This window comes from Camelus ferus, chromosome 18, assembly GCF_009834535.1.
Source record: "Camelus ferus isolate YT-003-E chromosome 18, BCGSAC_Cfer_1.0, whole genome shotgun sequence".
Classification (NCBI taxonomy): Eukaryota; Metazoa; Chordata; class Mammalia; order Artiodactyla; family Camelidae; genus Camelus; species Camelus ferus.
The window spans coordinates 16487620-16501088 of record NC_045713.1 but is presented as its reverse complement, the minus strand read 5'-3'; the positions used below and the strand labels follow the sequence as shown (position 1 = coordinate 16501088).

Genomic DNA, 13469 nt, shown 5'->3' with positions numbered 1-13469 from the left:
GCAGACACAGCAGAAAGGCTGGTTACTCTGCAGAGTTCCCTCCGCTGCACTGGACACGGTGTCTCCGCCCAGTGCTGGTTGGTTGCACTAGTTGATACAGGTTGGTTTCAAGTAACATATCAAATAAGCCCTGGGGCAGGATTTTAGGGGTCAGTCTTGGGGAGATCCCACACCTGGTCATGTAACAGTCACCTCAGTGATGTCTGTCTGTCTGTCCCTCTTGTCTTAACCTCTCAGAGCCTCCTTTCTCATCCTGCACAGAAGGAATAATGACTGTAAGCTCACATGACAGGCACACGCCAAGAGGGCAGCACAGTGCCTGGCAAACAGCAGGGGCTCAAACAGTAAAAGGCACTCTTGCCCATTGCTGGTAGGGAGGACAGTGGTGCGGCCATTTCTGAAAACAGTTTAACAGAGTTTAAACATGGAGTTACCATAGGACCTGGCAACCCCACTCCTAGATATATACTCTGGAGAAATAAAAACTATTTATCCCACAAAAACTTGCACGCAAATGTTCACAGCAGCATTATTCGTAACAGCCAAAAAGTGGAAACAGCTCACATATCCATCAATAATTGAATAGATAAGCAAAATGAGGTGCATCCATGAGATGGAATATTTTTTTCAGGCTGTAAAAAGGAATGAATGATCATTTCAAATGAATACACATATTGACTCATTATGTTGACACCCAAAACTAATATAATGTCATATGTCAATTAAACTACAATAAAAAAGAGTTTTTTTTAAAAAAAGAGGAGACAGGTAATATTATTACCACTTCAGAGTGAAAGGCTCTGAGGAACAATGACCTCACCAGCACTAGGAATTCAGTGTGTGTTTTTTTGCCTCCTACCATTTTGCCCAAATAATTGAGTTTTTTGGTGTGTTCCTTGCACATTTAATTCTTCAAGAGCATAGACACTTATATTTTGTATTTCCCCAAGTACTGGGACCATTCAAGGTGTTAAGTAAAAGAAGAAAGAAGAAAAGAAAGAAAGAAAGAAAGAAAGAAAGAAAGAAAGAAAGAAAGAAAGAAAGAAAGAAAGGAAAGAAAGGAAGAAAGGAAGAAAGGAAGAAAGGAAGAAAGGAAGAAAGGAAGAAAGGAAGGAAGGAAGAAGGAAGAAAGGAAGGAAGGAAGAAAGGAAGAAAGGAAGAAAGAAAGGAAGAAAGAAAGGAAGAAAGGAAGAAAGGAAGAAAAGGAAGAAAGAAAAGGAAGGAAGAGAGAGGGAGGGAGGGAGGAAGGAAGAAAGAAAGAAGGGAGAAAGAAAGGGAGAAAGAAAAGGAACGGAGTACACACTACAACATGGATAAACCCTGAAAACATTATGCTAAGTTAAAGAAGCCAGACCAAAAATCAAATATATTGTGCGACTGCATATATATGAAATGTCCCGAATAGGCAAAAGCACAGAGAGGAAAAAAACCACATTAGTGGCTACCAGGGGCAGAGTGGAATGGAAGTGGTTGCTTATGGAGGAGCTTCTTTTGGGGTTGATGAAAATATCCCAGAATTAGATCCTGGTGATTTGTATACTTTCAAGGGGTGAATTTTATGGATGGGAATTATAGCTTGATAAATAATAGGAAAAATAAAATAAGAATAAAAAAAGAAGGTGCAGCAAAAAAAAAATTTAGTAAAGACTCAACCCCTCCTTCCTCAATTTTCTTGTATTCACTTCAAAATCATATGAACATCGAACTCAGGGCACCTCTTTGGGCCCTAATGCAGCTGCCTCGGGTTATCCCAGAAAAGGTCTTTGTCTCTTTCTCTGCTGGGTCTTATATATCCAGCTCTAAGTCTCTGTCCATCTATTTCCCTGTCTATCTATGCATCAGCTACCTAAAATTTCCTTCTGCCTCCTTTCCTCTGCACAATTCTCTAAGGACCATTTCTATCCTGCCTAATTCCATAACTATTACCAAATAAATTACAAGCAGTTTTGTGTCATGGTTACACACACACACACACTATTCTGTTCTTCAGGAATAATTATTCACTATCACCTTTCCATTCCACTACTTGCAGGGTAATAAACTACAGACAAAAAATATATTTTGGTTGTGTTTTCTTTTATAAAGGTAGAAAAACTCATGGTCCCTACAGGGATGAAGAGTAACACCTGCCTCACTCCAGCCCACAATGGCTAATAGGGGGCCAATTAAATTACCTTTTTCAAAATCCATTAGAGGCATGATTTTTTTTCAAGGAGACAACCTACTGATCTCATGAATTTTCCCGACATCTCACATGACAGAATGTCCCCTTTAATCCTTTCCCAGGGCCAACCACTGCAACTCAACCCTTCACATGTCATTTCCTTTCAAAACCAGGTTTCTGAGGGGGCTCAGCAAAAGTTACTCTGGAAGGATTCCAAGGAGCCTCCAACCCAATATTGTTGGGTAATCACTGTTATACAAACTGCCTTCAGAGAGAGAAACTCTGAGTCAATAGACATTTTCTCCCCAGACTAGCTTGCACTCTCCCCTCATTAGCTTTTACTAAGCAATGAGCGCTGGCTCATCTTTTTTTTTAAGGTCAAGAAGTCTCCTTTGCAGAGTATTCACCTGCTACATTGAAGATTTGTTTTCTGAGTCTCCTTTCAGTCTTTTTTTTTTAAATACAGTCAATTACAATGTGTCAGTCTCTGGTGTGCAGCACGATGTCCCGGTCATGTATATGCATACATATATTTGTTTTCATATTTTTTTCCATTAAAGGTCACTACAAGATATTGAACTCCTTTCACTCCCGATAGTTACTCTTTCCTAAAGAGAAGCAAGCTCTGCGGCAAGCTAATGGAGCCTTGTTGCACTGGACAGTTGGCCACGTGGCAGGGGAACCTTTGCTTTTCAACTTCTCTCATTGAATCTTTCAAATTTCAACTTACTGAAAAAGCGCCATGCCAAGCACGCAGATGGGCACCTGGAGGGAAGCATCCTGAGATGCATGCAGCCTGGCCTGCCTGGAATGCACAGTCTGGACAGCAAGCAGAGATACATGCACATTGCTTAAGTGATAAAAAAAAAAAGACTCCTTGAGAATCATTTTTAGGACAATGCAAAGAACTGAGACATCCATACGGGCTTAAAACAACATATTTGTGTTCATAATATCCTAGGTCAGTAAGAAATGGTGATCCTAGTTCAACAAGTGGAAAAGTTGGGCTCTCCCCAACATGGACTCTGAGTTGGGACTTCATCAGTCTCTCTTTGGGGGAACCCTCATCTGCCAAACCCACCAAGCACAGCCAGTGTGCACCCCACTAGTAAGCATAGATGGGAAGGGCGCTGCTACCATGGTCCAGGAGACGTGTGACAAAGATACAGCAAACGTAACAGAAAAGTAGAGATTCACGCCTGCCTTCAACTGATACAGATTCATGCCCCAGACCTAGAGATTTAGCCACAAATAAAACAGACACACTTCCTGCCCCGTACCTGTTGGATGTCAAAGTCTCAATTTCTGGGACTACAAGAATGTACTCCTATTCAAAGACAAGGTCTCTAAAGAGGTGATTAAGTTCAAATGAGGCCATTAGGATGGGCCCTACTCCAATCTGACTGGTGTCCTATAGGAAGAGGAAGAGATGCCAGGGATGGACACACAGAGAATGATCTTGTGAAGAAGGCGGCCGTCTGCACACCAAGGAAAGAGACCCCTAGAAAAACCAACCATGCTGACGCCTGGATCTCAGACTCCCAGATCCTGTCTGTGAGACAATACACTTCTGTCCTTTACGCCGCCCAGTCTGTGGATGTTGCTACAGCAGCCCCAGGAAACTGATACGTCATCACAAACAATTTTGCTACATTTTCTAGGGTTTTTTTTTTGTTTTGTTTTTTGCATTCTTTTTTATTGAAGTATAGTCAATTTACAATGTTGTGCCAATTTCCAGTGTACAGCATGATGTTTCAGTCATCCATACACATACATATATTCGTTTTCGTATTCTTTTTCATTATACATTGCTACAAGATATTGAATAGAGTTCCCTGTGCTCTACAGTAGAAACTTGTTCACCTATTTTATATGTAGGAGTTAGTATCTGCAAATCTTGAACTCCTAATTTATCCCTTCCCACCCTCTTCCTCCCAGGTAACCATAAGTTTGTTCTCTATGTCTGTGAGTCTGTTTTTTGTAAATAAGTTCATTTGTGTCTTTTCTTTTTTTTAGATTCCACATATAAGTGACATCATATGGCACTTTTCTTTCTCTTTCTGGCTTACTTCACTTAGAATGACCTCCAGGCCCATCCATGTTGCTGCAAATGGCATTATTTTATTCTTTTTTATGGCTAAGTAGTATCTAGGAATTTTTAGCACCAGTGACATTGCAGCAGTAGTTAACGTCAGGTTTCCATCCAGGTCCGGAATAGATGATGAAAGGAACTGGGGAAGCAGACAGAGGGACAGTCGGCGTGGGGAGGTGAGCTGTTCTTTTGACTACTGTTCTCTTCCATCGCAGCATTACCAGGGCCCCTCTCAGCTTTAGCCTCCCCGGCTTCTCCCACACAGCGACTGGTGAGCAACTGCACGGCGCATCCAACCACATCCTTAAAAATGAATGCTCTGCTCCCTCTGAGCCAGCCTCAAGGACTAGAATGAGCCAAGGGAAGAGGCTCCCAATGGCTTCCTCATCATAGCCCCACACCGGCAAGTGTGCTGCCCTGGTTAATCTCTCCACCACCCTGGGCATCACGTTCCTGATACTCTGCGGGTTCCAGGGGTACAGAGGGGCTCTCCATGTACTCTGGGAGAGAAAAAAGTTTCAAGGGGGCCTTCCAAGGAGCATACACTATATATATAAACACTAAATCAAACTGGAAAAGGGGAAGTCTGACACAGAAGTTCAGCAAAATTATATTCGCTCTCTCTCCCTTTCTTTGTCTCTCCTCCCTGAGAAAGGCATACAGATCTTGTGACATCAGACCCGCTGCCTCTTTTAAAAGCAGTTCTATAAAAGGCAGTGCAGGGGAATGAGAATGGGAACAGAGCCGTCTGGGCGTCAGGACGGCCCTCGGAAACATGGGTGAGATCACACACGGCCTCAGTCCCAGGACTGGGAGCCAGACTGGCCCCCTCCACGCTGCAATTCTATCCTTTCCCCCTCTGCATAGATCCTCAAAGGCTTGACACATGTGAGTCATCACAACAAGAATAGCACCTTCTTTATATACTTTGTTTCTCTCTCTACATCTTGTCACTGCATCTTCCCCCATGTGACAAACTCCCCAGGCCCAGAGCCTTCGAACTTCCCAGATGGAACGGATGCAGTGCAAACACACATCACCTGTTCAGGCTCCGTGAGCCCCTCCCACCTACTCACCTGCTGTGCATTTTCGTCCCAAAGATCTCAGTTCAGCCTCTTTCTGATAACCACAAACTGCAAAGTAAGGATCCCAATGAAGTGACCTTTACAACCTCTCAGAGTCAGAGACACACAAACCGAAAGGAAAAAAATGCTTCAAACGTCATTTTATTCCAAAAATATGGCTTTAAGGCTTTAGGAAATGCCTTAAGAAGTACCCCCACCTCTAGGAAGTCTTTCTTGATTGCATCAACTTTGTGCTCTCTTAAGGCCTGTCTCTGTCACGACACCTGTCGTGTTGTGTTACAATTTTCTGTTTAGATGCCTCTCTCCAACAGACCATGAGATTCCTCCCTTGTGGTAGGAACTGGGTCTTACCATCTCTGTACACTAACACCTGAAGACACAAGGCACGTGCAACAGGCATTCCAAACTGTCACAGAACTATGGAAACCAGTATGGAGAGTCCTTTAAAAACTAAAAATAGAGTTACCATAGGATCCAGCAATCTCACTCCTGGGCATATATCTGGAAAAGACAAAAACTCTAATTCAAAAGATACATGCACCCCAATGTTCATAGCAACACTATTTACAACAACCAAGACATTAAAGCAACCTAAGTGTCCAACAACAGATGACTGGATAAAGAAGATGTGGTATATATATATATACACAATGGAATATTACTAAGCCATAAAAAGAATGAAATAATGCCATTTGCAGCAACATGGATGGACCTAGAGATTATCACACTAAGTGAAATAAGTCAGAAAGAGACAAAACAAGTATCATATGATATCGCTTATATGTGGAATCTGAAAAAAAAGACACAAGTGAACTTAGAAAATAGAAAGATATCCACATAGAAAACAAATTTATGGTTATCAAAGGGGAAAGGGGAAAGGGGGAAGGGATAAATGAGGAGTCTGGGATTAGTAGACACAAATTATTGTATATAAAATTGATAAATAACAAGGTCCTACTGCATAACACAGGGAACTACATTCAGTAATTTGTAATAACCTATAATGAAAAAATATATATATGTATAACTGAATCACTATCCTGAAACTAATACAATATTATAAATCAACTAAACTTCAATATAAAAAAAAAAAAGTGGCAGAAACCACAGTGAAATACCACCTCACACCTACCAGGATGGCTATGTCAAAAAAAAAAAAAAAAAAGACTATAACAAGTGTTGTTGAGGATATGGAGAAATTGGAACCTTGTACACTGCTCAAGGGAATGTAAAACGGTGCAGCTGCTATGGAAAACAGTATGGCAGTGCCTCAAAAAACTAAACACAGAATTACCAAAGGATGCAGCAATCCCATTTCTATATATATATATATATCTTCTATAGATATCTCTAGAGATATATATAGATATATGTATATATACACATGTGTGTATATACATATATATTAAAGAATAGAAAATAAGGTCTTAAAGAGATACTTGCACATAGTATCACATAGCAGCATTATTTACAATAGCCAAAAGGTAGAAGTAACCCAAGCATCCACGCATAGATGAATGGATACACAGAATGTGGTCTATACATACAATGGAATATTATGCAGCCTTAAAAAAGAAGAAACTTCTGACACAAGCTCCAAGATGGATGAACCTTGAGGCTAATAGACGAAGCACAATAAGTCAGTCACAAAAAGATAATCCTGGATGATTCCATTTAAACGAGGTACCTAGAGATAGTCGCATGGTGGTTGCCAGGGGCTGGGGGGAGGGGAGAATGGGAGGGTTGTGGTTTAATGGATACAGGGTTTCAGTTTGGGAAGATGAAAAAGTTCTGGAGGTTGTCTGCATGACAATTTGAATGCACTTAACATTCACTTAAAATTGATCGAAATGGTAAATCTTATGTATATTTTACCACAATTAAAAAAAATTTTTTTAATTTAAATAAAATCATCATGCTCTCCTGTTTACAACATCCAGTAGCTTTCCAGGGAACCTGGAATTTAAATTAAAAAAAAAGAAATGGCAGGTCAGGAGAATACCCTTCTATAGTCAGTCAGCTGAGTGGATGGCTCCTGAAATCCAAATGTTAGCTGGAACATGGAAACTCTCCAGCTCCCTGGCCAAAGCCCATGATGCCAGATGTACAGCCTGGCATGTCCCTGACCACTGAGACCCCACGTGGAACTGTGAAGACCACATCTGAAAGGGACCCTGCCCCGGCCAATTTTAGGACATCCACCAAAAAACGGTGCTGTGAGGAGCTCAGGTGACAGGTTTCCTCTTTAAACATAAAGGTATGTCAGAGACACAGCTCTGCAAAAAAAGACAGGACCAGATTTTAAGAACAACTGCTACCAACGTCACTCCTGTGAATTTCCAGGACAGAATCTGCCATCCCTGGGGAAAGAAAAATGTATTCTTGCCGTAAGTCAGCCGGAAAGAGGAAAAAGAAACTGTGACACTTTTTTTCCTGGAGCCGGATTTGATCTACGACTTAAGGAGAGTCACCCCAGGAGAAAGAAGTCCAGCCGAGATTTGCTAATAGATGAAGTTTTATATTTGCATCTACTAATTGACTAGTCCTGGGAGCAGAAGTGTGAAAAAAATAAATAAATAAACCTCTCCTAAGAAAATTAGCAAAATTAAAATGTGCTCAAAGCCTTTTTCGTTCCAAATCGGATTATGTTTGATAGAAGAAAAATAATGAAGTTGGGGATTAAGGTATTTAATTTTAAATATCCATACACTTGTATCTGTATCTCCATCTACCTCGAGCCCAACCTTGTTCTTTTTGCTTCCCCACTGTATTCGTCTGCTTGGGCCGTGTAACAAAATACCATGACTTGGGGGCTTACATGACAGCAATTTCTTTTCTCACGGTTCTGGAGTTCTAGATGTTGAAAATCAAAGTGTCAGCAGGGCTGCTTCCTCCTGAGGCCTCTCTGCTCGGTTTGCAGACGGCCGTCTTCTCCCTGTGTCCTCACATGGCCCCCCCCACTGTGGGTCTCCCTCCTAATCTCCTCTTCTTATAAGATTAGGGCCCATCCTAATGGCCTCATTTGTAACTTAATTACCTCTGTAAAGACCCTATCTCCAAATACAGTCGTATTTTGAGGTTCTGGTTGGGTGGGAGTGGGGCAGTTAGGACTTCAAACATGAATTTTAGAGGGGCACGATTCAGTCTATGACACCCACAGAAGAAAAACACTGGATTTCTAAGTAAAATAATGAAGTAGCAATGGATGTTCATTCAGCAGATCATTTCCCAGCAAAAGCACTGGGGGAAAGAAACACAAACCAAAGCTCTCCAAACTGCAGGTGTCCCCTTGGCACAGGTAGGCAAATGCAGGTAATTTGCATCTTGGGAGCCCCACAAACTGAGGGGCCTCCAGTTGATCAGATCTTTGATATAGCCTAAGAATGATGCCCTTGGAGCATTTCCTAACAAAACCATTCACGCAAAACACTATGTAATCAAAGCCTTCTCCATTTTCAGTGATTTACTCATTAAACTGAATGTAACCGAACGTAAACAGACACCTATTCAGGGTCATTAGGTAACTTCCCCAAGGCCACTCCAGCTGCAGAGAGAGAGATTCAAGCCTGATCCTTTGTTCTCATCCAGGTTCCACCTACACACAGATAAATCCCTAGTCCATCTCTCCATCCCATTTCACTTAATTTAGCTTTTTATCTGTAGACATGGGTACTGACTTCCAAACTGGACATCAGTATTTTTTACCCCTGACTTCTCCTCCCCGCTCTGTGCTTTCTCTTTTCCAAAAGATACTAAATTTCTGGGTCAACATAGCAGATTGAGCACATACATATAATTTTGTCCACTCCCCAACCCCACCCCGTCAACTCAACTTCAGAAAAGGGATTTATTATATAAAGGCATAAACCCTCATGGATGGGGTGCACAGAAGAGAGACGAGTCACAGGGTTTTGGAAGCTGAAGCACATGGATGAGTGGTAACAAATCTGGTATTTTAACGGACCCAAATACACACGTGCGCACTCGGAGACCCGTGCGGAAAAATAAGCACTGGCTCTTGTTTGCAGTCTTCAGATAACTTTAATGTGGTTGCTTTTAAAATACTTGCCTCACAGCTGTCCCTGAGGAGTTTAGCTATTATTATTTGGATCCTGGAGAGAAAAACGCACCAAGTTTTGTTGTCAAGACTGTGAGAAAGAGAAATGCCAGCGGCAGCTAATCTCAAATGTTTGGGGTCAAGTTTTGCAAGGAATGTGGCTCTTCATCAAATTGAAAGGTTTTTTTCTTGAGAAGGGAGTCTAATCTGAATCAAGAAGAAACAAAGAGAGAATTTCCCCAGTACCAGAGAGCACGTGAATTGCTTCCAAGTAACAGATCAATGTGCTAAGGGCTTGTAATTAACCACATCAATGAGAAAGGTGAGAGTTAAGACATCTCTCCAGCACAAGTTAGAAACAAACACCACGTTTGGACCTGACCATGCCTGCTTTCCCTCCAAGCCTCCCAGTGTATATTCAAACCACTGTCATGAACAGATCCCTGCAATTCAGACTTAGGGATCATTCACTCCAAATGGGCTGACCAATCTCACTGTGGTGTAATTTGTGAAGGAAATGGAAAGAAAGCAATTTAGCAGTATAAATAAAACTGCCATGCCTGACCCACAGAAGCCATCATATTTTTTAATGATCTTAGTATACTAATTACTTGCATGAAAATTGTTGCTCCGGGTAACAAATGAGTGGAATGAGGCAAGTCCAAGTGAGTTTCAATCTAGACAAAATTTTTTTTTCTAACAGCAGAATCATGCTATGTTTCTGAAAGTAATAAATTTACTAAAACTAATAAAATCCAGTAAAATAATATTTCTACGTTTTCACCAACTCTAACCTGGCAATCTATCCAGTAACATGTGCTTCTATGTGGTTAAAGGATCCGGGCTTGGGAGCAAAAGATAAGAAAACTTGAGTGCCGAGAACAACTAGGAGAGGGTGTGTGTGCACACACAGCCTAGCACTTGTATGTTTGTATCTTTCAAGCCCGGAAATGACTGTACAATATTCCACCAGGACCAGTTAAAGTTAAGAGATGCTCATTCTGAAACACAAATTTTAGAATATGTTTAAGAAAATATCTCATTGAGACTATTGTTTTTTCAGAGTTACTGTCCATAGCAAGTTCTTTTGCCTTCCTCTCCTGAGTAAAAAGCAGAAGATACCAGTAAGCGGCTAATCCAAATGATAGTTAAGTTCCTTTTGCACCAAAGCATACTCCTTAATGTATCTAACTTTTACATTATTCATTTTTTTCCATTTTATTTTATTGTGATGAGAATACTTAACATGAGATCCACCCTCTATGTTTAAGTGTCCCACACTGCATTGTTAACTCCAGGGACAGCAGACCTCTAGGACACATTCATCTTGCTTAGCTGAAACTTCAGACCTGTTGAAAGGCAGGCAAAAGAACGATAAGGCTAACAGAGACAACAAAGTGGCAACAGCAAATCCTACCCTATCAACAATGACTTCAAATGTTAACAGATTAAACCTTATTCGTTTTACAAATAAGCAACAGGGTAAGTGAAATAAACAGCCAATGATTAATTACAGAAAAGGACCGATTCCAGGTTCCACGGCCCTCAGAGCAGCTAACGTCTGCCGAGCCACAGCCAGAGGGTGTGGGGACAGCCCCCAGGCTCAAGGCCAGCCTCAAGTCCACCCCAGGAACATGCTCTGGATGCCAGGATGTGATGTGTAGACGGGGTATCCACATTACGAGGAGACGCAGAGATGGAGAGTGTGGCTGGATCTCTGCAAATCCCTTTCCTCTCAATCCCCTTTTAGAAATACTGTGCGTGATTTTTAATTTTCCCTTGCAGTATGTGGGTAACGATGTGTGTATATGTGTGTGAATGTGTGTGTAGAAAACAAACGACTTGCCTCCCAAGCTAGAAAGAACAGCTGTTTCTCACATATTAAGATCAGAAATGAAGCCGGTTCCATTTGTCATCCTGTCCAAGCCCATGAACGTCCAATAGTCAGTGGTTCGGAAAAGCTCCGCCACGCCAGCTCTGGCAGAGAGGGAGGGGCACCTCTCCACGGCCCCAGAGGAGACGGACAGATCTCTGTTTGCCAGCACGAGTTTCAGTGTCATCTTGATTTTTGCACTCAACAAGTCTTGTCGAAAGCAAAACTTCAAGGCCAGAGCCCGAATCCACCCCATTGCCGTAATGAGAGCACATTTCTTTCACCCTAGATTATTAAAAGGAGCCCCAGCTCCCAAAGGTGTTATCAAAGCAATTTAAATCATCTCCCTCAAAAGTCTGATTGAACATACCAGGCATTTTTCTCCATCACCGCCAGGCACAAAGGATGGGCAGGTTCTGTGATGCTGTGGTTACAAGAGTGAATCATTCTCTCCGGAGAGCTAATATCACAGGCCCGTGAAGGACGCGGGGCTTCCCCGAACCCGTCGTGTTCTCTCCAACACATCATCCCTGCACTAAACCCCATTGATTCTCCAGCTGGAGTGGAAACAGCACTGACTGCATCACGGGGCAGTCCGCACACCCCTTGCGGGCAGAGTGTGTGCCCAGTGCCTGGCCTACAGCAGACACCTACTAAATCCACTCATCGAAAACCAAGGTGGTGATGTTACCGATGCACAGGGCTGGGCGGGGCCAGGGGCGGAGTCACAGTGCCACAAATCCTTTTGGCGTAAGCCTCAGTCTCCTTATTTATTCAGCAGTGGGGCAGGTAATCCCGGCTTCACGGGTCCACCGTGAGGAATTCACAAGGGGAGGCGCACCTAGCTCATGGGAGGTAACTTCACACACGGTAGTTCCCACACTCTCTGTACACAAGGACTCAAGACAGAGTAACAGCCCAGGCGGATCAAAACAACGCCCAGGAGAAAAGTTAACAACGTGCCAAGAGGATTAGTCTAGGTGGGACCCAGCTCTTCATAGGTCCTTCACCGGCCACGTCCCTCCGGGGCACAGGCTGCTTAGCTGTGAAATGAGGGGCGGGCCCACGGGCTCTAAGGTCCCAGGAGCAGAGTCTTCCTTTCTCTGCCTGTGTGGGCATGAAAGTTTCTGCTCTCTCGCGATCATAACTCTGCTGGTCAGTTTACAAGGGTGGTGACTCAGCACCCACAAGTCACTGGTGTGAAAACGCTCGGGCGCCCACCCCTGGAGGTGGGGCAGGTCCGTGATCCCACCATCTGCCCTGTTTCCCTGCCCAGCTCCCTCAGTCAGCTGCTATGGTTTAAAATCACATTCCGTATCTTGGGGTTACAATGGCAATCGTCTGCTACCTCTGAAACAGGCAACCCCACACCCAAAATAAATTTCTATCAATGTCCCATAGAAAGCACAGGCCTGCGCATGCATGCACGCACACACACACACACTGCAATCACTAGAAATAGAAATGATGTACCAATGATGGAGACAGATTGAAAAATACAGTGACCTAAACACACCTTTACCCTTTGAAACAGAAAAACCCAGCCACCTGGATGGAAGACAGGAAAGTGTGGCTGTGGCTGTCCCTCCCGTGGCTTAGGGGAAACCCAGCGTCTGAACCAAAGAGACGAAGGAGCAGCTTCTACATGGGACCAGCCCTGCCAGGTGCCAAGACTTGTCCGTGCCTCCTGAGGCAGCCCTCAACTTCAACTTCAGTACCCCCTTTTTAACATCATACTCTTATTTTGGCTAACATATTTCTTTGTTCCTTCAATTTTTTTGTTCCTATTGTATTGATTTTTATAATTGAGGTGAAATTCACAGGCGTTATATTTATAGAATTAGACTTAATGTGGTGATCATTTTGCAATATAGATAGATTATATGTAACTATATATAGTCATATAATCATAATCTGAAGCTAATATGTTATGTGTCAATTATACTTCAATTTAAAAAATTAGGGTGTAGGATTAACCCTGCCAGTAAATGTTTAGACAGATATGAAATATTTAAACCAATGAAGAGGTGCACCCTCTTTCCAGATTGTATGACTGAATACCGCCAGGCAGCTAGTTTTCACAAACCCAGATGTAGATACAACAGAACGGGATGCTAATCACTCCCAGCAGAATTTGGGGGCAACCTGACAAAACAGTTCTTAAGAATATACTGACCAGGAAGGTAAGAAGAGTCAAA

The 13469-nt window shown here is 42.6% G+C and overlaps 1 protein-coding gene across 2 annotated transcripts in view; it reads right to left on the bottom strand.

The window, feature by feature from the left end:
* The window catches only part of GALNT17 (polypeptide N-acetylgalactosaminyltransferase 17), a 364964-nt gene that overhangs the window by 251165 nt on the left and 100330 nt on the right, over nt 1–13469 (bottom strand). The window contains exon 1 of one of the 2 annotated variants that reach the window (XM_032460329.1): nt 11642–11896. The exons of the other annotated variant lie outside the window; for it this stretch is intronic. Coding sequence (XP_032316220.1) covers nt 11642–11648 — 7 coding nt within the window. The 5' untranslated portion in view covers nt 11649–11896. Of the gene's footprint in view, nt 1–11641; nt 11897–13469 lie in introns of those variants that run through there. 2 annotated transcript variants of the gene reach the window in all.